The following is a 27,432-nucleotide window of genomic DNA, read 5'->3' as shown; positions in this document are numbered from 1 at the left end:
AATGGTCTGTGACCTGGCGTATACAGAATAAAAAAAAAAACTCATAATGTCTTGTTAGATAAGCCTACCCTTTGTGATGTTCAATAATGAATCTGCTTTCCTCTACATTAAGCTGCAGTTTATGCATGCAGACAAGTGCTTCAGTGGGTAGTCAGCATTAAATAGTTTTGCTTCTCTCTCTCTCTCTCTCTCTGGGTGCCATTTTGATACATTGTAATGAAAAAGAAGTGGTAAACATATTTCTCATGTTGATTTACATGTTCGTAAAGAGAAGATTGCATCAAGCAGAGTATAGTTACGAGACATTTTCAAAGCTTGCTATTGTCCAGTTCCTCCTCTCCAGACCAGCTTTCTTTCATGAAATGCACACAGGAATTATTGTTCACTTGCCTTCATCAGACTAGGCTACAAGTTAAAACAGGAAGGTCACTTCATGACTAAAAATGTTCTAATTGGCATTTCTGCTTTCATGTCACTAAAAATGGTCAAAGAATTGGTACTTTGTTCTCAATGATTCTGGCAGGTTTAGAACTTGGAAAAGTCAGTGCTTCCTTTCCCTCTCACTGGTCACTTAACTTTGTGAGGGTGGCGTGCATTGCTTCTGCGGTTTCATTTTTATATGTTTTCTTGATTCCATGGATAGAGTTAGTTAACTGTTATAAGCATATGCAGTTATTGATAAGCCCAAAGCCTGAGAAAGGGTGGCATTTTAGTGAAGTTTTAGGTATTTTTTTTCCATTGTCTTTGAGTATCATGAGATGTTGAAATAACACATATTAACTGCCGTGTATGTTACAAGTTATTCCTGTCACAGTAAGTAATTCTCCATCAAGAAGGTCCCTTTGCTTTTATGACATTATCCTGATTCCTTCCATTTTATGTTGTAAGACAGTACTGTTAAAATTCCTGTATTCATTACAGCAGTTGCTGATTCTTAACTCGTTGTGTTTTGTGTAAATTAGGTCATATATTAAAGATTGTGCAACTTTGTATAAGCCCTTATCTCTGTACTCATGTAGATTTAAGCGCCCCAACCTGTAAATATCCATTTGTTTGTTCCAGGAGGTATTTAGCATACTACAGATAGGAAAGATAATGGGAGGTGTCCTAAATTATGCATGGAATGTGTTTCATTCCAGAAAACAGAAATTCTTTGTTTTGACAAGCCGTTGTATCATTCAGCCCACATTCTTTCTACTTTGACTGTTTACCTGCTTTCTGAAATCTTGTTTCAGTTGCTTCTTGCACAAAGCAAGGGATAAATTAAATATTTTGATTGAATTTAAAAAGACAACAGGATTATACTCAAGGGTGCAGAAAAGAGTTGCTATGACTGAAATTTCTTTTCTGTAGTGACAGTGTATTTTTTGTCATGATGGGTAGGTTGAGCAGAGTGTCAAAGACCTAAAGTGATTTTGACTATTTCTTAACTACTAACAGATATATGGAGATTCAGGAAAGAAGTAGAAAAATGGGAGGGTGGCCTAATGGTTAAGGTGTTTGTCTTACAAACACAAGGTGCAGGGTTTGAGCCCCACAAGGGATAATTGGCTTGGCTTAAAATGGCTCACAAGGGAAGTTAACTTAGTACTAACCTATGAACCTATAAGAAAAAATATCACTGAAGAGAAAACCAGAATTGAAGTTACAGCTCAAAAATAACAGAATGATTTAAAAACAACCCAAACAAAGCATCGAAGAGAATGAGAAATCCCATTTACATTTTGACCATGAACCACTGTTCATTATTAGTCTGATGTGAAGGGACTCTTCATGGTGTTAACCACACCGAACCACAGTTGACGTTTAACAGCACTGGATATAAGCTATACTTTTAATGATATTTGATGGCTAATACAAATTTTGTACTCCTTTCATCCAGATTAGTGAAAAGCTATGTCTTGATTTAATATTATGTGGTCAGCACTCAAATACCAAAAAGGTCTAAGTAAAATGTAACTTCAGTGATTCATTGTCATCCATGTCTAGAGCAAGCCCCTATATTACATTCTGAAAGGTGCTAATGATTACAATTAAAATTCCAGTAGTTGTTTACATTCTTGGAAGTGATACTGTATCCTAAATGGGTCTTCTAGGAGGGTTGTTTAGTTGGGTGAGAAAAGTAACCCTGAGCGATCGTCTCCAACCTAAATTTGTAAAATAATTAATTTAGTTTTTTGTTGTGGCTTATGCTGAACAAAAGTTCATAGCTAAAATGTCAATGGGATTGTTCATTCTCATGAGTGCTTTGTTTTGGTTGTTTTAAAATCGCTGTGTTATTTTTGGCTTTAGATATAACTTCACTTCTTAAATGTAAACATAAGCCAGCATGCTGCAGAGATAAGTACACAAAGAAACATAATGGAATGTGTCTTAAGCTGGTTCTCTATCAGAAGTATAAGTCATGACTTTGAGAGTCTTCACACTTTAAAGTACTAGCTATGATTAAGATAAACCTTGAATTCCAAAATTCATTCCTATGTCATTTAAGTGTTTTCCTGAGGGAATGGAGGAGCGGTGAATATGTCCACCACTATTCCACTGCTCCTTATATATACTGTGCAATATCTGGAGAATACTTTGAAGTTTCACAACCTCAGACTTGGTACTTTGAAAAACAAAGGAACATGTTCTCTTTAACACCTACTCCATACCAAACTCTTCAGTATACAGATACGAACAATGCAATAAATGTTGCTTGTACAATGGTTGCCTGGTTGACATTTGCATTAGTTGGTTCTCAACCTGTTTGGGAATAAAGGAGCAGACTTGTGTCAGTCAGCCAGCTGATCATCAGGAATGGAAAGGTGCTAAACAATATTTGTAAAATATTACCCTGCTGAAACAAGCTTTGAAGATTAAGCACCCTTAACTTACAGAGATAATGAATGGATGTGAGGTAACTGGTGAGTGGTATTTGCCCATTTTAATCATTTAGCTGCTTGAAGAGCATAACTAAAATGATGAGGTACAGTAAGGCAGGAGATAAAGGGAAACTCTCAAAAGGACATGTGCACGTTAATGCAGTAAAAACAAATTTCACAGAGATTTATTGTCTACTGGCAGGTAGTGTTTCAGAAACTGCATCCTTTGACCTGAATTCTAGTATTTGTAACAGTAACCATTTGAAATGTCGGGACCTGCTAGAGCAAGTCCCAAAACATAGAGACTGAATGGCTGACAGATCAGAATTCTGTATACTAAGTCCGAGATGCTGTTTCTCAGAATATTCTTTTTTCTCCAAGGTATGGTGATCCCAAGTTGGTTTATATAAGTTCGGGGGGGGGGGGGGTAAAGGAGAAGTGCAATTTTCGAGTTTCACTCTTCTCCCGTGTTTTCAGGTTTTTTTTCGGCTTATTGGCACTCGGCATTTCTAGTGCCAACATTTCACGAGAGAGATGTTTGTAACCTTTTATTAGGAGGTGCAGTTGCTTTGGGAATGACAGCTAGTTAAAGGCCTTACAAAGAGTTTGTAAGTGGTTAATGGTGTTTGACTGTTTATGAATTTGGTGCTTGTAGAAGGTGTAGCATTGCAGTGGAAACAGGGAACTATTCTTGATTACTTGTATAAATTTCTTAAAGGTGTTATTAATACTCAGAAACTCTTTTTTTATTTTTATTTAAGTTTTATATTGTTGCAGAAGTTGTAGTAATGTAACATATTTTCTGTCTTGCATTTTAGCCATCAGTTGCAAACCACCTGCTGGGATCATCCCAAAATGACCGAACTGTACCAGTCTTTAGGTAAGAATGCTGTTTTCATTGTGTTGAATTAAAAAGAAGAGGAGCAGCTCTGTTTTTCTTTTTTTGGGATTAGCTTTTACTGTGGAATTGTGGAATTTTTTAATATAGAGTTTACTTTTCCTGGTAGTTTTCACTGTCTTACAAAGTCACTTATGGTTTGTTACAGATTGCTTAATTATTTATTTGAACATTTCCACTTTATCTGTTTTGGTGCTATAGAGGGATAAAGCCCTGACTATGGCCCATTCTGTCCAGGTTTGATTAGCAGCTCGGGCAACTGAATGAGTGGCAGGGATGGAGTGGATGGTCTGTCTTTCCCAGGTGAAATGACGTTCATTGCTGATGCTGCCTTAAGGCATGTGTGGTTCAAAGAGGTGAGTTGCCATCGAATATGAGTGATGAGCAGGGAAGTGGGTAGGGGGTATATAGATCCTCCCCCCCTTTGAGACTACTCTGCTACTCTGGAATAAACTCCTAATTAAGCATAGCTCCTCAATCACCCTACTTAAGCCAACCTGGACAACCGGATGAGAGACCACAAATTCTCTCCTGGGGTGGCACCTGTGTCCCTCATGGGCAGGGGCAGCCGGTGCTGATCAGAGATTAGCTCTGAAGACAATCAAACTGTCTAACAATAGTTAGTTAAGAAGGAACACTGGTATTACACAGCTAGGCTTGTAAAGGCCTTAGGGCCATTAGCCTAGTAACCTAATAAGACAGAAGCAGAGACAGCCGTGCCCCCAGGATGCCCTTAGGATCCAAGCCTGGCCTAAGCAATATCAGAGCAATTTCAAGGACTAAGAGACAAGCTGGTAGACCCAGTATGGAGGAGGGGCACTGGGGACCAGGCCAGAAATATGCTGTCCTAATGGGACCAAATACAAAGTTTCCAGATTATTTGGAAATGGAGATGGGGGTAATTTGTGGCCCTGTCGCTAATACAAGTGCAAACCATGGGACTCATTGGCACTGACAGTTAGCCTCCAGTACTTTAGACGGCTAGATTTGCTTTAATGTAATTTTGTCCTGCTTTAGGCTTTTAAAAAGCCTTTAACCTTCCACAAGAGCAATTATTGTTGTATGTGTTCATTGCACCACTTCCTGAGTACCAATCTATGAGCTTCAGTGCCTGCAATATAATATTGTAGGTAAATCTTCCACATCGGGAAGTGTGAATGCATGGTAGAATGACACTGCTTTCAGTTTATTTGCAATCATATAACAATAACCTGCAGCAGCAAAACTTAAGATTACTGTATATAGTCATTCAGTGCATGTAAGATTAAAAGCAAATAGAGGCTGTCTGAGTGATTTTTTTAATTTGCAAATTCCTTTACTATACGAACAAATTTGCCAGTGTTAGAGAATTTTAGGGAGCAGTTACATACAATAATTTGTAAATTAGTAAAAAAAAAAAAAGTTGCAGATTAAGATTTTGTTTTTTTGGTTCCTGACTACATTATTGCATCCCGGGTAGTTGTTTGCTGGTTTAATTTGGTATTCTGGGTCTAAAATAAATAGTAAGACTTCTTTTGCCTTTGATCTGTTGAAACGTTAGCAAAGTGTCTGTGGGAGGATGTTAACAAGCCTTGCATTAGGGCAGTATCCCAAGCTATTATGTTGTTGTAGTGCTTTCTCAGAATGTTTTTCCAATATACCTCCCAGGTTTAGTGGTATATGTTCTTCGTGTTTCACTGTTACAGTCATCACATTTGGGTTATCCCTGCCAGGGCTGCCCTCGGCCGGCTCGAATACCAGAGGCTTAGTATTTCTGTGTCGGTTGCTGTTGCTTCAGGACTGATGTCAGGTCGTCAGTAGTATAAAGTAAGGTGGCCGACACCATTACATCAGTCTTTCTTGTGATGGAGCCCGAAGCAGAAGCAGATCGCATGAGTGGCGGTCGGCCACTACCTGAGTTTCATCTACCGAATTCAAGCTGAAGTCTTCTAAAGCTAAGTACCCTGTTGGGGATCCTTTTTTCTTGCACTAACCGATGTCAGAAAAAGTTAACAATTTTCTCGCCTGTGGAAAGCAAATACCACACTGAGACTTTCATTCTTAATCCGTCACTTGTTTAGGCCCAGACCACGATGTTTCCCGCTGTTGCTTCTGTGCTTTTTCAACGCCAGAACTATCCATCGTCGGGACCTTATTGTAGCTAGATTTTTTAGCTTACAGTCCTCGAACTCCGATATGGCTTCGGTAAGCCATCTGACAGCAGATCTTCTGAAAAAGCGTAAAGATATAGACAGAGACAGACTGCACAGGTCTTAACCTACTGACGACAATCCCGTTAAGCTAGTCCTCAGTTCTCCAGTCTTCAGTGAGGGGCTTTTGCAGCCCCTGATGACCGCTTCTGTGGATTTGCAGGCTGGTACCGAGACCCTTTCGTAGTCTGGTATGCCACAAGACTCTTCTTTGACTAAGGATCCTGCAGTCGTCTCTACCTTGGATGGGTCCGGAGCCGCTGAGTAGGCACCGGCTTCCGAGGAAGTCCTTCGTACTGTCGATTCTCGACACAAACCGACATCTTTCGCGACTATTGTTCTTTCGAAAACGACTGAGTTTCTTAGGCCCAGGATACAAACCACACCCGAGAAACTGACAACCCAATTTCAGGCACGTGCTTTCTTGCCTCAGACTCAGATGCTTAAAATGGCAGAAGACCTTATTATGCTGATCAGGGGAAGCAAAACTACCCCTTCCAAAAGGAAGCAAGATACCCCTTCCAAAAGGAAAAGAGATCTGTCCCCTGTAGTTTTGTCTGAAGAAGAGTCAGATGACTCTGATGCATCTGAATATGAAGACATACAACCCCTCTCTACTTATGAGGATTCTTATGCAGAGGATTTCATTCCTTCAGCCTCTCCCCCAGAGGATTTTTCCATTGGGGAGAACCTTCATGCCATAAGGGAGCATTTCCAATGGGAGAGTCAGGACTACCCCCAGTCTATAAAGAGACTCGGGGAATTCTTAGATCTTCCACAGCACAGACCCTTGGCCAACCCCCCAGTCCTGGATGTTGTGGAGGATGTTGTCCTGGAATCCAGCTTGACTCCTGACACCCTCGCTCCTGCACACAGAAAACCATACAGGTACTACAGAGTCCCTGACTCACACAAATTTCTTTTTAAAAATCCTACAGCTAACCCTGAGGTAATTTCTCAAGGGCCTAAAGGAATTAAAGCTACCTCTGCTAAGAATCCCACTCCCCCAGACAGGGATTCCTGAGCACTAGACAGATGGGGTAAAAAAACATACTCCTCAGCTACTCTTGCTTTCAGGGTACTAAATTGTCAGTTCCATATGCTAAAATTTCAGCAACATACCCTGGAACTCCTCAAACAAAAAATGTCTTCCTTTCCTGCTTGTGCAGAATCTAAAGAGTTACAAGAGTTAATTCATTCTGCAAGTCTAGTAACTAAACACACCTTGCACTGTGGTTTTGACACCCTAGAAGCTTCTTGCAGGGCAGCAGTCACTGGATCTGTCATTAGAAGGCATGCATGGCTTAAGAAATATGTCAAATCTAAATTGTCGGATGCCCCCTTCCACAAAGACAATGTATTTGGCACTAAAGCAGAAGAGGTCTTAAAAAATATGGAAGAAAAAGCAAAATCTATGCAGACAGTTAAGGATTTCTTACAGGTCCAGCCACCCAGGTTCAGCAGGCATTGTCCCACCAAACAATGGTCCTTTCCTGCTCCCACTAAGCCAGTTCAGACCAGGCCCCAGGGAACCAGACCCCATCGACAGCAGCCCCAGGGAATTCAGAGATCTAAACAGTGGACTACCTCCACTTCAAAACTAGGGAGTATTAAGCCACTCACTTATGGAAAGAATTTGCAATGACTCACCTCCCCAACCCCTCCCTCTGCCAACCTTCATTTATCCCCTAGAAGGAAAACTCTCCTTTCACGCAAACACCTGGGTCACCATTACCAATGACCACTGGGTTCTCAACATAGTGTCCCAGGGATACAAATTTTTTTTCCACACCCTTCCAACTCCAAAAGGGTTCCCAGATCTACCTCCAAACCAGTGGGCAGAGGCGCAAAAGCAAGTCCTCTCCCTTCTCTCTATGAGGGCAGTAGAGCATGGTTCTGCAGGACAGAAAGGCCAAGGTTTCTACTCCAGACTTTTTCTGGTACCCAGAAAAGAGGGAACTTGATGCCTCATCCTCGATCTATCCATTCTAAACATCTTCCTGGTGATCCCTAAATTCAAAATGCTCACCCTCCAGCAGCTGCTACCCATGCTCTTCGAGGATGCTTGGCTAGCCACCCTATATCTAAAAGAGGCCTACCTCCACAGTCCTATCAGGGAATTATGCAGGAAATATCTCCCTTTCAAGGCAGTATCTCACCACTTTCAATTATCTGCACTTCCCTTTGGCTTATCCACTGCTCCCAGAATTTTCACAAAATGTGGGGCTCCGGCCATTGCCTTTTGCAGACAAAAGAATATCCAGATTTACCCATACTTAGAGGACTGCCTAATTCAGGCAGACAGCCAGGAAAAGCTGCTCAACCACCTGGTCTTTGTAAAGTCCCTACTAACCTCCCTAGGGTACACAATCAACAAAAAGAAATCCAAACAGCTGCCCACCCAAAGGATTATATTCCTGGGAGCAAGCCTGGACACAGCATCCCAGATGGCATTCCTTACACCAGAAAAACAAATTTTCCTGACAGCCTACTTCTCTCAACCAGCCACCAGACCCCAGTTATCTGCAAGGAAAATCCTGCAAGTTCTGGGGTTCATGGCATCTTGCATACTACTCATTCCATATGCTAGACTGCATATGAGGAAACTTCAATAGTACCTAAAAAGCCTTTGGTGTCAACATGATCAAGACCTGGAGACTCTTATACCTATAAAATAAAGATTTTTTGTGGTGGGCAACAGCATGCTCCCACAACAAGGTACTACCATTCTCACCACCCCCTGCCACACAGACCCTCACCACAGACACACCAGACTATGCCTGGGGTGCACACCTGGATGGCAGGTGCATACAGGGCCAATGGAGCCCACAACAAATCCCTCTGCACATCAACCAAAAAGAGATGATGGCTGTCCTGCACGCCTTGATAGCTTTCAAGCCCCTTCTCTTCCCAGGGACTCTCCTGATCAAAACAGACAGCACCATTGTGATGGGGTATATCAACAAGCAGGGAGGGACTCACTCCTACCCCCTGTGCAGGCTGGCCATGACCCTTTGGCACACAGCCTCTGCCATGCAGCTCCACCTGTTAGCATAATTCCTACCAGGTTCTCTCAACTCTCTGGCAGACCAATTAAGCAGAAGTCTTCTGGACACCCACAAGTGGCAGCTCAACAGAAGAAACTTCACCCTAATAACTCAGAAATGGTGCACCCTGAGGGTCGACCTCTTTGCCTCCCACAACAACCATCAACTCAGCAAATTCTGCACCAAGGAGCATCACTGCAAGGCTTGGAAGGTGGATGCCCTGTCCTTCCCCTGGGGTCAATCTATTGGTCTACGCCTTTCCTCCACTACCTCTCATCCCCAGGCTTCTGCTCAAAATAAGGGAGGAAAAACCAAGGACAATTCTTATAGCTCCAGACTGGCCTCACCAGCACTGGTACCCCTTGCTGCGCAGCCTGTGCCCACTGCCACCATGGCATCTTCTTCAAATTCTGAACCTCCTGAACCAGAGGGAAGGGGAATTCATACATCCCCAATTGCAGACATTCAGTTTGGCAGCTTGGCTTATTCCCTAACCACACATCAATCTGCCAACCTCAGTAAACAGGTTCTAGATGTCATACGTGAGGCCAGACGCCCTAGCGTTAGAAAGTCTTATGCTGACAAATGGAAAAGGTTCTGCACCTGGATTCAGGCTAAGTGAGCCAATACGGCACAGCCCTCCCTCCCTCTTATCCTGGATTACTTAGCTGACCTGCTACACACTGGCTTCTCGTTTTCCTCTATTAAAATTCATGCCTCTGCTATCTGTGCTCATTTTCCCACTGAGCAGCCCCTTTTCTCACATCCTTTGATCAAACACTTCCTAAGAGGGGCTAGCAACATGAGGCCACCCAGAAGAGCACCAAACCCAGCTTGGGACCTTAACTTTGTATTGGAAAAGCTCACCCTGCCCCCTTCGAACCAGCTTACTCTGCAGAGCTAACATTTCTCTCCTGGAAGACAGCTTTCCATCTGACCATCACTTCAACCAGAAGAGTCTCCGAGCTGCAAGCATTCATGGCTGTGGAACCCTTCATCATCTTCCATGCTGAGAGGGTATCCCTCATGACTAACCCATCCTTCATGCCCAAGGTGGTGTCCAGTGTGGCTCTCAACCAATCCATTCACTTGACCACCTTTTTTCCTAATCCCCAGAACTGAAGAAGTGTGCAGTTATCACGTGAAAGCGCTAATCTCTTGTTCCATGGTCAAATAAAGCTGCATTTTATTTTTACGAAGACGTTTCTTTCTTCATGGTGACTTATACAGCATATTTTCATATTCTAATCCCCAGAACAAGGGGGAAAGGATCCTGCACTCTCTAGATGTGCACAGACAGCTCAGATTCTATCTAGACAGGACTAAATATTTCAGAAAGTCTGATCAATTGCTGGTTAGCTTTGCTACTGGTGCAGAAGGCAAAGCCATTTTCAAACAAACCATTTCCAAATGGATAGCACACTGCATCCATTTCTGCTACAAACAATATGGAAAACCTCCCCCAAAGGGGGTCAGGACTCACTCCACCAGGGCAGCCTCCACCTCTGCACCTTTCCTCAGAGGAGTCCCCACCAGGGACATCCGGGAGGCTGCCACCTGGACATCTGTTCACACCTTTACCAAACATCACCACCTACCTCTCTTCTCCAAATCTAGGGCAAGGTTTGCCTCTGCAGTCTTGCAGGGCATCCTAGCCAGCCCCTAGTTTGTTTGACTGCCTCCACCCATTTCCTCAGCTTTGGGAATCAACCCAAATGTGATGACTGTAACAGTGAAACATGAAGAAGATAGTACAGTTGTGTACACTTACCATAAATGTAGATGTTCGAGTGTATTCACTGTTGCAGTCCTGGTTTCTCTCAGTCCCCCTTTTTTTCTCTTCTCTTTCCTTACAAGAGACATATTGGTATTTACTTTATACTGGTGGGGCTCTTCCAGCAGAACCTGCCTCCTGCTTGGGGGCTCCTGACAGGTTAGGGCAAGAAAAAATGATGTAATGGTGTTGGCTGCCTTACTTTATACTACTGATGACCTGACATCAGTCCTGAAGTGACAGCAACCAATGCAGAAATACTAAGCCTCTGGTATTTGGGCCGCCTGAGGGCTACCCTGGCAGAGATAACCCAAATGTGATGACTGCAACAGTCAATACACTCGAACATCTACATTTATGGTAAGTGTACACAACTGTACTTTCTTTATATATGTCAGATATTCTTAGAATGGGGTGTGAGACACATTTCATTTTAAAGAGAGCAAGGACAGTAAAGCTACAACATTTTTGAAGGGTATTTTTAATTTATGCTGATCCAGTGGCTTTCTGTAAAACAGTTCAAATGCTTTCTGTGAAACAGTTCATATGAATAAAAAGGAATGTTACTGTTTGCTTAGAAGGTCTTCAGAATGATAGGGAATGCTTAAAAATCATACACAGATTGTCAAGGACAAATAGAACAAAAGGACAGTGACCACTGTAGTTCCTTAGAATATGCATTAATGATTTGCAGATGGCTTTTGCACACAATGTTCCTGTGGTGCACATTGTTTGAACACCACAAGCTGTCAGTGTTCTTCTCCCTAACATATCTGAACACTGTGACTGTACTCACGTGATATTCCTGAATTTGAACCATTTTCTCTTGTTATTGAGAAAGTAAAGTATTACTGCAGAGGCTGATAAGGTCAAAGTGAATGCATTTTTGAATATGCAGCAAAACATTTTGAAAGTATTCAGTGATATGCAGTACCTGTCTTGTTGTTTAAATTGTTATTTTTGTTACCCCATACCTTTGGGGTCGAGTATGCATGCTACAGTATGTCTAACAGGCCTGTGCTGCAAACAACAATTTATGGTTCTCTTACACCATTTGCCTTCTTCTTGTGTCGATCATCACTTTTCACTTGGCAAGCACTCAGCACCTGGAAATGCTTGCAAAATTTGGTTTCCCAGTACCAGTAGCAGTGTTTCAGGAGTGCTGGATGTTTGTTTGTCATGTATTAAGAGTACTCTGTTATCACTGAGGAATGGTTTAGACATGTGCCGCACTGAGTCAGACCATTCTGCTAGATTGAATAGAGAATACTTATGCATACAATCCTAAAGCTGACCATAAAGCACAACAGTGTCATTGTTCCTGAGCCCTACTGCTTTGTTTATAGTGTACAACATGTGAGCGAGGATGGCTGCACACTTGTGATTCCATTACAGCTAATCCAGGGAGCCAGTACAAACTAAAACAACATTTTCAGTGGTGAGATGCCACATGTTGTGGTGTGCAGAGGTCCTGCTCCCTTGTGAGTAGCTTGTGAATTATGTAGTAAACTTTTATTTAGCTGCAGCTTTTATTAAATGTGTGATTTCCCAAACTGTGTCAGCCGTCAGTGCAAAATTCTGTTTTCTGTTGTAAACAGTATTTTGGGCAAGTTATCTGTGATAAATCCACTCAGTGACTTTATTTTCAATCAGCTGTCATACTATTCATTGGAAACTTAAATAACAGACTGCATTTTTTATAAGACAGGTGGTCTTGTCTGCTTTAATGTTCCATGATACTCAATACTCCTTTGCAAACAACATAGTTTTGGATCTGGGAGAAGTGCAGTGACTGCTTTGCACACCCTAACTAATGATATCTTGCTCAACTTGAAAAAGGTAAATTTATCAACTTAACCAAAGCTTTTGAGCTAGTGGATCACATACTATTGATTAACTCACTAATATCAGTATGAATAAGTCCTCAAGCTGTTTCAGTTTATAGAATTCCTAAGCAACAGGAGCTTTAAGATGTAACCAAGATCCACAGCTCCTCTCACCAAAGCAGTCCATCCGTCAGGTTCCATTTTATCCTCCATATTATTCTCCCTCTTCATGAACATGTTACATACCAGCCATTTACATACCCCCCCTCATCTTGTATTTCAGTGACACTGTAAGTTGCAGGCAAAGCCCTTATCGTATTGTCAAATCACAATTGGAGTAAGACATCCAGCAGCTCTCAGGTTAGCTATAAACTCATAAATTAATCATAAATGCCAACAAAGCCAAAACTTTCTTTACCCCCCCCCAAGATTGGAAAATATTATGTACTAGCCAGAAACACTTAGACAGTACTAATCATTTCAAATATCTGGTTGTGTAGCTAGACTGACAGGTTTATTTCCAGCACCTTTAGAGTTCAGTAAAACGTATATAAATACACTCCCAGTCTGGGCCAAATGAATGTCCTACTTCCGTCCTCAGCTGGTAGGATGGCAGTGGGCAAAGTTGTCCTGCTTGCCCGACTCGAAAAAGGGCCCCCTGTAATCTCAGCTGCCTTGAAAAAAAGAAAAAACTCACAGGGCCGTATTCAAAAAGCCTACACTAAGTGTACACGATATGTATTCAAAAGCATCCTACCACATTTTTTGTACTTTCTAGTCACTCAGAAAGATTACACTAAGTGTACACGTAGTCTATACTTTGTGGTAACCTTTATGAATCCCTATCAATATTTAAAGCTGCAAGAAAATCATTAGAACAACTAAAATTAGGAGGAATAAGGTGTTAGCTATGTGTTGTCTGCTTACTCAGAATGGTATACACTTTGTGTAGGTGTTACTGAATCCCAATCACAGCCTTCTAAACCACTGCCAACCTCATCTGTCTTTTCATTATACTAAAAGCACACAATAGGCATCTTTGCTGATTTCTTAAAAAAAAAAAAAAAAAAATGGCAACCAGTTCAGTGTACAGCTACTGAGATCCCTCATAAATTGCTCATCTCAAACTCATACTAGTGTTGGCCAGCATTCACATCTAGTACACTTCTGACTGTAATCCAAGATCTGTCATAACTCCTTTATACCTTCTCTGAAAACACCCAGAAGTTAAGTTGCACTGTACTAATAGTAGTTTTTCCATACCCCCGAAAAAAATGACAGTTCCTCCCTATACAAATAAATGAATGAGAACCTTTAATTGAATTCATATCCTATCTAAAAAAAAAAAGGTACTGGTCATGGAGTCATCCTGCTAATGTTTCAAGCATAACAGAATTGCATAAATAGTTTAATTCTAAATCCTCATGCTAGCCCACCAGTCAGGTCTATTTTAGAAGACCGAATGTTTAGGTGATCAAACACCTAAACATTGATCTTCTAATATCGAAAGCAAAAAAAGGTGAATGGCCGATTTAACGCAGGGAAAGATTTCCCTTGACCATTCGCCGGAGTTTGCTATTTCCCTACTGTTGAGCAATCTCGGAGTTGGTATATTTACTTAGGGGGGTGTAAAGTAATGTTTTTTGTGTTGTGGCCGAGGGACATGTTTCCCTGGGATGTTTGGCATTGTGCGGTTTGATATTAGAAGATCGATGTTTAGGTGTTCGATCACCTAAACTGTCGGTCTTCTATCAACACTTTAATCAACACTTACACTCGGTAATAAACTTGTTCTCATTTCACAAACCTCGCTACTTCTCTTCCTTTTCCTTCTTACTGTCATATTACCTTCTCATTACCCTTTTCTACTCCACTGTTTCCACACTTGTACCTCTCATCACTCCTGCCTTCTTGACATACCTGTTCCCTTTTTATTTTTTTATTTTAGTATTTGTTTACTGGGAAAGTATGACTTGGAACTAAGCCAGTTTTCAGTGGAGGCTCGGGGAGAAACACTCCATATGCATGTCATTGTAATGCGGGAGGAAACTGGAGCACCCAGAAACCTACACAAATGCAGGGAGGACATGCAGATTCTGCACAGAAAGCACTCCAGCTGAGAATTGAACTGGGGAACCTCTTGCTGTGAGGCAACAATGCTACTGCTGCACCACTGTGCCGTCCGTTCTTTCCCAGTTCTTTCTGCCTGCTCACCTTCTGTTCCAGCCTCTTCTCCTCATCTATCATCTATGTTCTAGCCTGCTTTCTGCCTCTCTCCTAGTGGCCTCTCTATTCCTTCCCTCTTCCAAACTACACCAAGTCTAGCTGTACCGTATGCAAGTATGTTATTGTAGGTAATGTAGATATGTTGTTATATCAGCCTTTTTACAAATTTTACTTGAGCTTATATGGAAGGTATGTAATTTCTAGTTCTGGCAGCAGATAATCAAACATTATCTATATTGTCTGTTAAGTATGGTATTCATTGTTCTGTTATTCTTTGCATGTAGGTTCTGTTTCCTGGGCAGAGTCGCAGTACATTGAGATCAGCATTTCACCCTGGTTTACAAATTAAAATAAGTAAATAAATAGACTACAGCACCCAAACTTCCCTAGTGGTCTGTTAGTGTAACTACAGTTACTACTAGTAGTCTATTTTGTTAATATCCTACACACAATGAGCAGAAATGTTATTGGCTTGCACCCGAATCCACAGATATTTGTATTTTGGGACTGTGTATTTCTCCGAGCATACAGTGACCTCAGAGTAAGTTATTATATCTAGGGAAGCGTAAGGGCCAAGTTCACTGTGTGGAAGGTTCTACACATGTAAACTAGTTTGGAACCTAATTTTTGCTCTTTGTCAAGCACGCTTTCACTTTTTTTCCAGGGAGCAGCATTCAGTGAAGAAATGCTTACCTGCATTGCCTGTACATGTCACTTTCATGAAGTGATGATATACAGCCGTGACTAATCTGTACCAGCTTATATTGCTTCCTTCCTCTTCTTCTATACTTACAACCTTCCATTGGGCTTCCTTCTAAAAAATCCGTTGCTTAGTTTTAGTTTTACTGACAGATGCTTCCTCAAAACTGTCTAAAATGTCTTTCACTCTTTTTGCTAACCTCACATTCTGTGGTCTTTATTATCCTGTAAAGTTTCCTCCTCCTTCTTATTTTTGTGTGGAGTAGTTTTGTTTTATTATTAGTACTTTCATGCTGTACTAATTTAAAGGTAGACCTTTTATATCCAGTTTACCCTAGATTTAGGCACAGCTACCAGCTACTAATACTGCCAGCTGCATGTACTGTCTGCTAGCATAGAACATAAGGTTAATTAATGTCTTGTCCTGTGGTTATACTTTTTAACAGTAGGACCATGGAGCAGCTCATTTCCAGTTTAGGAACAATAGTTCCCCTCTCACCGAAAAAAAGAAAATATTGTACTTTCCTTAGAATTCTGTGAATAATTTAGAATTTCAGACACCAAATCCTAACAGTTGAACTTGTAAGTCACCCACAGAATATCCAGATTTCCTATTTGCTGGCAGAGCGAGTAGATTTCTGCTTATGATTTCGGCGATGCAGTTTAGCAAACAATGTTTTCAGTGAGAAGGCTGGTTGGGGGAAATGATAGCATACCCAATGACACTTTTCCCTCTTCTGAGCTTTAACTGGTTTTAATCCATTTCACACTTCAGCTCCTACACATAAATCGAATGTAATCCTTATACATCAAAGTGTATCATATTTTGCATTATGTCTTATCCATCATTAATTGGTTTACGTGCCTGAAGAAGTTATATGCTGCAGATGGAGTTCAAATAATGTTGCCTTACTGTGCAAACATTTTGTCTACTTAGTGTTTAAAATTTCTTATTGAAATGTTGGCTTTCTGTTACATTTTTTAATTTATTGAATTCTAAGATACTGCCACTGGAGAAAGTTAAACACTTGAATCACAGACAAACAATTACAACAGCTCTGAGAAGATCTACCGGTTGCAAAATGTATATATAGCAAAGATGATGCTTCATAGCCAAGAAGCTTAATATATATAGGTTCATAGGTTCATACTAGGCTATCTGCCCTAGGGCATTTATAAGCCTAGCCAGAATGTGTTTGGCTTTCGTCACCCATTTTAAATTTATTTTGCTATGCCCTTTTTCAAGGTTAGTATACTGTGCCTCTGTCTAACAGTGACACAGAAGTGATACCCGGGGTAAACCTACGATCTCCCATCCACTCATCAAGATTCCTCTTGAAGAGAGTCAATGAGGGACTCTGCCTAACCTGGACTGGGATTTTATTCCAGAGTGAAGGGAGCCTCTGGGTTATGAATCTGTCCCTCCAGCATGTCCTATTTATTTCAGTACTGAGGTTCAAGTCTCTCGAGCATGTAGCTCGATGGGATTTGGATTTTCTGAGGTGCAGCATGTCCATTAATTCCAAGTTGGACATGGCTTTATACGTCAGGCACAGATCGCCTCTGAACAGGTGGTATGCCGGTTATATATATATATATAGGTTTCATAGGTTCATAGGTTTATACTAGGCTATCTGCCCTAAGGCATTTATAAGCCTAGCCCAAAGTTCTGTGGCTTACGCCACCCCTTATGTTAAAAAATACTGTGCCCATTAGTTTGTTGTGCCTCTGTCCAGCAGTGACACAGAGATGATTCCCGGGGTAAACCTACGATCTCCCATCCACCGGTCAAGATTTCTCTTGAACAGAGCCATTGAGGTGCTCTGCCTCACATGGACTGGGATTTTATTCCACAGCATAGGAAGTCTCTGGGTGACAAATCTATCCCTCCAGCATGTCCTATTTATATCCGTGCTAAGGTTTAAGTCGCTTGCTATAGTGGATCTGGTAGATTTGGATTTTTTGAGGTGGAGCATGTCCATTAATTCCGGGTTGGACATGGCCTTGTATGTCAGGCACAGGTCACCTCTGAGCAGGCGGTATGCGACTGAATAGAGCTGGAGTTTCTTCAGTCTGGCAGCATATGACAGATTTTGGAGTCCCTTTATCCTTTTGGTGAGGAACTTTTGGGGTCTCTCCAATTGCTGCAGGTGTTGGGTGAGATACATCCCGAATGGGGCATTGTACTCGATCATTGGTCTGATAAGTGAAGAGTACAGGGGAACAATGACCTCACTTGATCTGGATGTGAATCCCTTCATGATCAGGTGGGCAATGTAGAAGGTCTTTCTAACGACTTTAGCAATGAGAGTGTCAAAAGAAAGGCCACTGTCAACCTGGGTCCCCAGGTCCCTGATAACCTCTTCTGTGCTTAATGGATTGCCACCTATATGGTAGCTTGGGGTTACCTTGTTTTTCCCGAAGGGTATGACTATACATTTTTTGGCATTTAACTTCAGGCCATGGCTCTGGCACCAGTTATCAGTTTCCGTGAGACCCCTCTGAAGGATATCTGTGTTCGATGTACTTTCCACTATGGCGCCCAGTTTGCAGTCATCTGCAAACTTTGTCAGCCATAGTCCTCCTATGTTTGCCTGTACTTCTGAGAAGTAGATGCCGAACAACAGGGGGCCAAGGACTGAGCCTTGTGGGACCCCACTTGTGACCGGCTTGGAGTCTGACATGGCGCCAGCAACTCTAACCCTGTGGGTTCTGTCCTTTAGCCAGTTTGCAGCCCATCTTGTGACATATGGGTTTACATTTAAGCTGGTAAGTTTCTCTATAATACCCGAGTGGGGTATTGTGTCGAAAGCTTTTGCAAGGTCAAGGTAGGCTGTATGGACTGCCTTTCCCTCATCAATGGCCTTGGTGACTGTTCCGAAGAAGTCGACCAAGTTCAAAAGGCATGATCTGCCTTTGACAAAGCCAAACTGGGTTGGATCCAAAGTCTGCAAGTTCCCTATGTCTTTGTTTATGAGTTCCATTATGATCCTCTCCATAGCTTTGCAGACCAGGCTTGTTAAGCTTATGGGGCGGTAATTTCCAGGGTCCGTAGAGGTACTGCCTTTGTGGAGTGGGACCACAGTTGCCGTACGCCACTCCTTGGGCACGTATCCTGTGGTAAGGCTAAGATTAAACAGCTGCCTTATATGTGGGTTTAGTTCCTCGTTGAGTTTGTGTAGCACACAGCCGGGGACACCATCCGGTCCCATTGATGCTGTGTTTTTAGCTTTAGAGAGAGCAGCTTTCACCTGCGCATTAGAGATGTCTGGGAGGCTACACTCTGCTGGGATAGTTATCTCTGCTTTGGGGAGAGGGGTGAAGTTTGCACTGAACCTGTCTGCCAGTATGTTGGCAATGTCTGTGGGTTCAGTGATTTTTGTATCATTTTGGACTAATTCTGGCATATCTGGGAGTTTCCACCCAGGTTTCTAACATAGCTGAAGAAGGCCTTATGATTGTCTTTTGAATCTATTGCAATTTTTCTCTCAAATTTGGCCTTGGATGATTTTATGAGTGCTCGTATTTTTTTACTAATAATGATCAAGGGTGTCTTCTCTTTTATGGATTTTGCTCTATCATGTAACAGCTTTCTCCTCTTATTGTAAAGTTTGTTTATGGCTGGGGTCCACCAGACTGGACGTTTGCCCTTGGTGGAAAGAGTCTTGGTTTTATTAGGGGTTGCCTGATCCATGCAGTCCTGGAGGTGTTCGTAGAAGGCATTTGTAAGGGCTTCCGTAGCTTGGGTTGTGGTTTCCATTGGCTCGGGGGCCTTGAAGGATACCACACCATATATATAAACTTTATATTTTTGCTGTCTCGTTTAATATTTTTGATGATTATGCATTTTTATTACTGTACATCAAATTCAAAATTATCATTTCCTGACACCCCATATGAATGTCACTAATTTTGCTGGAAGTTATTATTCTTTGCTAATATATTTAGAAACAGATGCATTTTTTGTTAGTGAATTTTATGGACATTTCTTAATTTAACATTGTCTGTCCACAGACGTGAGATGGCTAGGTATGTTTTGCTCCTCAATGAAGGACTTTGAATAAATAAATCAAAGAAATAATTCATAAATGTATTACTTAGTAATGGATAAAAATAGTGACATTTTATGAGTAGGAGATTTCCTTGTTTATGAGGTTTAAAGACATTAAGGGAAGGAGAAGGTTTGTTTCACTAATTACTTGTCTAGCTGTCGTAGTCAATTTACAAAATGTTCATGTAATTAATAAATTAATTCCCTTACCTGATTCAGACTGCAAAAATGTTCCTATAAATACTAAACTCTCTTACCTCGGTGATGTTCCAAAGTCCAGAAACAAGGTAATTTTCTCCCTCTTAAGTCTGCATGGGAATTTTTACATCCTTAGTCTGGAAACACTGTCACCAATTAAATAATTTCAAAAAATATGTAAGATTTTACAAAATAGTAGTAACTGCTGTAAAAATTAAAGAATGTTCAGTTAAAGTCAAGTTTTACTCAGCAGTAATCTGTGCCTATTGACTTTATATAAAGGAATGAGTAAACATGCTTGGCAAACACAATGTTTAAGTAATTTCTCACATCCTTGTACTTAATTATTTATCTGCTGACTTTTGTTGGTAAGAAGTGCTGTACACAGAGTACACACAGCTTTGCTTCAGGGACTGAGCTGATAGCATGAACATTTCAGTACTATTTAATATTTTTTCTTCAAATGTTCAGCATCATTTAGGAATAGAAGCTCCTCCAGCTCCTCTAGGTGAATTTTACGGACTCCTAGCTTCTTGATTTTGGCTTCCATTTATATTTAAGCATTTGTCCATTTCCCTTTGGTTTCTCTTTTCTGAACTTGTTCTGCTAAACAACTTAATTAACCTTTTGGTGTGTCGGAATATGTGCAGTACCATAGTGATGAACAGATTGTCAATTTCCATTAGTTGAGCATGCCACAAAGGTAGTTCATTTGAACATTTCTTCTCTGGCTACTATAGCATTTAGAGATAACAAGGTTTTGCAGTCTTCAGATGTTATCTCTCATTTTTGTCTTGCAGAAATCTGTTGCTGTTGAACACCTTTAAAGACAAACATGGCCATTGATAAGATTGACAAAAAAAAAATGAATATTAAGTCTGTAAACTGAAAAAAAAAATCAGTACCAATATTTTGACCTGGGTTTATATTCAGATATCAACTGAGAGTTTAAAAAATTGCATCAGAAGAGAATTAAAGTAACATATCATATATAGGCAGTGAAATATGAAGACGCCCATGGGAGGTTTCCCGAGGTCAATGGCGATGAAAGGACAGATATTAAAATAAGGAGATGAGTAGACAATATTGTGAGATGTAATGGAGGTAAATTAAAGTTGTATTGTGGTGATTTTATTATTCACACTTGTGACTGTCCTGTTAATGTTTCCCAGGGTCTATATTGTAAAGATGAGACATTAAAAGAGCAAATGCTCTTACATCTACCACAAATAATCGAAGCTGCAAAACCTCGAATGGCCACAACAGAGAATTGTTTTTCCCAGGGAAAAAAATTGCTGGGCCATTTTTGGGGCTTTGCCATTTCCGCCACTGTAGTCCGATCTCGGAGATGGTATACTTAAGTGGGGGGGTGAGGCGAAGCCCCCACTTTATTTTATGTTTAGATTTTTTTGTTGTTGGTGCAGTGATTTTTTTCCTTGGGAAAAAAATCGCTGTTGTGGCCATTCGAGCTTTTGCAATTTTGATTATTTGTGGTCGATGTAAGAGTGTTCTCTCATTTGACATTTTGTCTTTATGATATAGACTTGTTTCCCAGTCAGCTAGCCAGATGCCTCCAGTTTCTGTTTTCTATACTTTAGCATGCTTCTAACTGGGAAGCTGTACAAGTGATACAACAGTAGAGGGTCATGAAAATGCATTCATGACATGAAAATTACATTTTATCCTGTTAGTTAAGATAGCTGCAGTAAAAAATTTTAGCTGGGAGTTCTGTTGAAGTGCTCCATACCTTGTAGGGAGAAACTGTAAAATGTATGGAGGCTGGTTTAGCTGGTTATGATACAAGGATGCGATTTGGATAATCATGGTAAGAGGTTATAAATGGTTTAGAAGAAGATGCTGTGTAGTTTAGATTGGGTTAAAACTAAACAACAATAGCCGTTTGAAAATAATTTGTACCACACTAAAAAGGAAGTGCCATGCGGTTGACTGGATTTGGTTGCATATTGCAGTTGTCAGTTTCCTTGTGTAGAAAGGACTTGTTGTGCAACAGAGACGGCTTTTTTCTAGTGGGAGTGAGTTGAGAAGGGTAGTTGTAGAATGAGAAGATAGTGATTGAGCTCTGTTTGGTGGAGCTAGAGAGATAAAGCCTGAATGTTGGCAAGGCAGGTTGTAATGAACATAGTACAAGCACATCAGAGAATGTGTAGAAAACACGTTTGTAGTATGTTATAAGGAATTTGGACTGAGTGCAGATCAGAAAAAAAGGTAGATGTTAGAGACAATGAAAGATTTTATCTTACTATTAGTTTGGATAATCCAAACACCCCACTGGCATGCAGTGATGTCACTTGGTACTATTAAGCAGCAGATCCTGAGAGTACTCTTGCTACATGTGGCAGTATACATATGTGTCTAGATTCAAATTGCAGAAGGAGTCATTACTGGGCACATTGCGAGTGCTGCGAAGAGCACTTTTGGCTGACATCAGAGAGTGAAACAATTCTAAATGAACTTTAATTGTACTTTGACTTAGGAGTGGGGCCCATTCCCGTCATAGTATTAGAAACCCAAAAGATTTGGAGAAATTAAAAAGTGTCTAGATTTGTATACTGAGCTCTGAGTGTATGTAGCAGTAGGATCAACAATTATATCTTTGATGGACTATTCTTGAGAAACCCACTTCTTTCACAAACAGTGGCACTGCTAATGAAATATATTTCAGGTAGAGGCTTTTAAGAACTTTACTAATACAGGAAATTGTTTTGCCTACTGTGTTTTTAAGATGTTAGCTTTTCTTGTGTTTCTTGACTTTGCTTGCTAAGCTTGTAATTTTTCATTGTTTGACCTGCATTGCCATGAACTTCATACTAGATGACATAATGAGGTACATCGCATGATGTGTAACGATGTTAAACCTGTACAAATTACGGAGTAGCAGAGCACTCAGTTGTAACGCGTTTTAGAAGGCACAAGCTGTGATGCAGAACTTTTTGGAGGTCAGCGTTTTTGTAATAAAATGATGACCTACGGAGAAGGCATTTGCAGTTTCTTACCAAGATGTTTGTTCTGGAATATATATATATATATATATATATATATATATATATATATATATATATATATATATAAAGGAATTGGGACTTAAGGGAATAAACAGAGTCATCTGACTGAGCAGAATACAGTGAACAAGAAAATTATTGGGTTTCCTTGGTTTGGGTTATGGGGCTGGGGATGCTGCATACCTCTCAACCTTGTAGCACAGTAAATCTGGACAAAAACAAAAGTAATGGGAGAACAAATGCCCAAAATGAGGGACATATTTTAAATATTGCTCTTATGAACTTAGAAAGCTGATAGAATAACATGCTTTAGCTTGCATTTTCTGGAGGGAATGGAGACAGAAACTCAAATGTCTGTTATTATTTAGTGACCTCAGCACTCAATGGTTTCCCAGAAAACCACAAATGTTATGAGAAACAGATCAGAAATATAGAGCAAAAATTTGGACAGTTGACAGGTACAGGGTGCTGCTATGTTGCCTGACTAGAACATGTATGCTTTAGACATATTTGAAATGGTGCACTTCAAACAGTTGTGGTTTCACTCTACTCCAGAGATACTGATATATTTGGGAAACACACTGGTAGACAAAGAAAGTCTGACCTGCTGAAGAAAATGTTCTGTTATGTTAATTATGCTTTTGTAATGCCTTTTCTCTGGGTTGGTCTGAAAATTATTTACCTGGATCATTGCTATTCCTCAGAAATCTAAATACATAAATAAATAAATAAATAAATAAATAAATGTTAAGTTAAAGTGTGACACTCTCTCTGTCTCTCTCCCTGTAGGTATGTATATATATATATATATATATATATATATATATATATATATATATATATATATATATATATATATGCACATATAAGGGAATTGGAACTAAGTGAATAAACATCAGAGTCTTCTGACTGAAAACAATTTCTCACGTACTGCAGTTTTTTCCAATTTAGACATACTTTAAGCAGAGCACGTATGACAATTGAGAATTGTTCTGTAGAAATGCATGCAGTTTGTCACAGTGGAGCTGGATTGTGGTGGTTCAGAGCTGTAGTCATGCAAAGCTCTTGTACGTAGGAGGGAAAGGTATGGTACTTGCTCTAGAATATTGCTTTACACCCAGAGTAGAACAGCATAGTATAGTACAGATCACCTTCACATAAAAAAAAAATGATGAGGTGAAACCCTGGAATTCTTTGCCCATTGTTTATGTTCACTGTTGCAGATACAAGAATTCCAACTTTAAGGGCATGCTGGATTTTTTTTGTTTGTTTTTTTTTTAATGTGGCCCGTATAGCCCCTGTTAATGAGTTCTGTGCTACACCCTCCTGCTATCATTAGTTTACTGTTGTTTTTGAGGAACCCAGAACTTCTGTATCACAGTTATCAAGTACTCTGCCATATTTCTTCTCTTCACAAATGGCACTTGTGACTATATTTATGTATATATTGGTTTTCTCATCTAGCCAGCCTACTGGCTATACCCCTCAGTCAAACCTTATTTTGTTTCATAAAAATTCCTGAGCCCATATTCAAAGAGTATGCCGCACATTCACTGTCAAGACTTTTAAGCAAAAGTATATGGTTAATAATAATGAACCCTGTTCTTCCACCTATAAAACATGTGTAAAGCAGCACATATCGTTAAATGTAAGCTTTCTAGTTAAAATCTTTCATCAAGTATTTTACATTTTGTCTATTTGTTTGGCATATAAATAGGTGCTATGGTGGTTCTGTCAGAGTAGCTGTTACACTGTATCTAAGATCCTAGTAATTAGACAGGTGGGTCACTTCCTTTTCCATATGGTCTGTGTTTTAAACAGAATTAAACAAACCTGTACTGCTAAGTACCCTTTGTTAGCAGAAACAGGAGTCCCAGACCTTTTATTATCTAGTGAATACCTCTGAACAGCAGTGCTTTTTGAAGTTTTACTATGCAGCTACTTGTTGTTTCCCCTTTCCACTTGAAGTGGTGCTTTTACTTCTCATCAGAAAACACTGCAGTCTGTGAGTGTTTGCTCGATTGTTGCTCCATTCTGAGCTATTTACAGTCGTTAGAGTCATTTGCAGTTGGTTTCCCAGAAAAAGCTCACTCAAATGTTATAGCTTATTTCTAGATGACTCTGAATAAGAGGAATAAGAAGTGGGAAATTCCTGCTTTCTTCCTCAGCTGACATTATATTCTTTAACAACAAAAAGCAGTCTGTGTGGGGTATCCCCAATCTTATCCTTGTCCATTCTTTATTATTTCATAAGTAACAGCTCTAGTAATTTTTGCACACTTTTCCGTAGAAGTACGCCAGTACCCAGAGTAGGTACTTCTGCCACCTGACATTGATATCTGTCAACTTATGCGACTAGCTCTTGCACTTCCTAGTTTTTTTTTTCCTGCCACTGTCACACTTTTACTTTTAATCCTAATGTAGATCATTGCAAAGTTCTCATGTTCAATGTGTAAATGGAATCAAACTGCTGTGTGGTCTTGCTGTTACCAAATGACAAGTCATAAAACCCAGGACTGTTTGTATTGCCTAGACAAGTAATAGAATGCTGAAAACCTTTGAAAATGCCAGTTTCATCAGTCACCCACAGGAAGAAAGAGAATTTGGAAGGTTTCCTCACATGTGGTCAGTGACAAGTTGATGGTGTTCCAACAGCCTGAGCACAGCTGATTGTATTTACTTTTCCCCGTAGTACATAACATTGACTTGTAGGCACAGCAAAATCACTGTGCAAAACTGCTGTCTGCTTTATTCAGGAGTTTCTACTTTCCCCACTGTTATGTGACTAAACAGTTAATCTGTGTGAGTTATTGGGGTACGGGGGGAGTTTCCTCTTGCAAACACACTTATTTTGATCTTTGTGGGTCATATTTAAGGAACCTGCATTTTCAGACAATTGCAATCCTGAACTTAGATTTTGGACAGGCATCATTTATTGCTCATAGAGAAAGTGATGCTTAAGGCCTACTTCACCACAATGAACACTGTTGCTCTGGAAGGTGCCCAGCACAGGGATCAATAGGAGGACAGATGTTAGAAGGTAAGGGATCAGGAAGCTAGGTATTCAATGAAGTCTTCCCTCAAAGTGTGTTTCAGAGATGGCCGTTTGCTTCTTATGAGCTCCCTTCATCTAGCCAAGGATTGAACTTCTACCCTTTAAAAGAAGAGAAAGAGCAGTGCACCCCTGACAGCTACCGTAGAGATAGAATTCATCATGTCATGTCATGTGATGAGAACACTGGCCATCCCAAATTTGAGAATCGGGAGCACCAGATCAGCTCACATAGAGAAAATCTCCCTAGAAGGCTTACTGACTGTGTTCAGACTAATGGAGTCTGCTGCTTTCAGTCTTACAGCTGAAGAAAGTTTACTGCCTAGTGTAAAGCAGAAGAGACTGCTTCAGGACTTCCTTTGCAGTCTGGCCATTGGGGAAGGCCCAGACTTAAGACGTGCACTGTGTTCAGCATTTTGTGGGTCTTGTCCTCACGGTAAAAGAGCATGTTTTTAGGAATCTTAGCATGATACTTTGCTTGGATTTCTTTAGATGCTATCCACAACACTATTTGTTCTTTATTGCCTTGTGCAGTGGATGAACCCAAGCTTTCCACTGTCAGAGCTAGGATTAGAGGAGCGCTTGCTTCTCTTTTACTATTCACTAAAAATGGGATTCTGTGGATCCTGCAGTTTGTGTTTCTAAGACAGAGCTCTCATTCCTGTAGCTACTATGTAGTAATCTTTCTTTGGGGAGGCTGTCAGACACATAACTTCTGCTATGGACTAGCTTGTTGCTTCTCTGCCTTCAGATCAGAAACACTTGAACTAGTGACTGAGGAAAAAGGAAGTTCTCTTAATGGATGTCATGTTGTTGGAAGCATCTGGATTTAGACACACTGTTCCAACTTCCATCAACAGAGTGGAATCTCAGCCTGTTTAAGTGGCTTGGATCCGATTCCCAGTTTACATTTTTGGTTGACCTTGCTTCCATGTATGTAGTCCTGAGGTTTGGACAAAATGGGCAAGAAGTTGTTCTGCATTGCCAGTTTGGTAGCACAGTCCTTCATCAGTTATCTCACAAGTTCCAGTGTTTTCTTGTGGTCCAGGATTTAGTAACGCTGGCAAATCTCCCAGACTCTGGTAGTATGGAGTTCTTCAAAAGGACCAGCTGGCTTCCTCAGTAGGTTTTCCCATGCTTGCTGTGCTGTTTTTTTTTTTTTTTTCTTTTTTTGCATCTTAGTTTTGGCTTCCTCTTTCCTGTTGCAGCCATGGAGCATTGTTTCTTGATATGCCCATTCATTGACATACTTTGCACTGTGTTCTTCAAGATGAAGAAGGAGAAGTAAACGTCTGGGTTTCATGTCTATGACACACATGCCAGGAGAGTTTTGTAATGCCCCTACAGCTGTCTCCCTTTTGGTCAACAAACTTTATGCAAGGTCTGCTGTCCCAAGCACAGTGTAGCTGCTTGCTTCCATGTCATTGTATAGATTGCAAACACTTTTTGGTGGGCTTGAGTTTCTGAGCGTTTTTGCATAAATACTCACTACAAGGCCTTTCCATGCAACTACTTCCCAACGCACTTTGTCACATTGGGCGAGTTAACATCATCTGCTTATTCTTATTCTTTGCTAGATGGCTACTTC

The 27,432-nt window shown here is 40.6% G+C and overlaps 1 protein-coding gene across 11 annotated transcripts in view; it reads left to right on the top strand.

Moving 5' to 3' along the window:
• Positions 1-27,432, top strand: part of DMD (dystrophin) — a 9,298,038-nt gene that overhangs the window by 8,576,375 nt on the left and 694,231 nt on the right. For all 11 annotated transcript variants that reach the window (XM_044072398.1, XM_044072396.1, XM_044072400.1 and 8 more), the window contains one exon: positions 3,683-3,744. In XM_044072398.1, coding sequence (XP_043928333.1) covers positions 3,683-3,744 — 62 coding nt within the window. The remainder of the gene's footprint in view (positions 1-3,682; positions 3,745-27,432) is intronic.

The sequence above is a fragment of the Protopterus annectens genome, chromosome 5.part0, assembly GCF_019279795.1.
Source record: "Protopterus annectens isolate FY-2018-M chromosome 5.part0, PAN1.0, whole genome shotgun sequence".
In the NCBI taxonomy this organism is placed as follows: Eukaryota; Metazoa; Chordata; order Ceratodontiformes; family Protopteridae; genus Protopterus; species Protopterus annectens.
The sequence above is the reverse complement of the archived record's forward strand: the minus strand, read 5'-3'. Positions and strand labels throughout refer to the sequence as shown.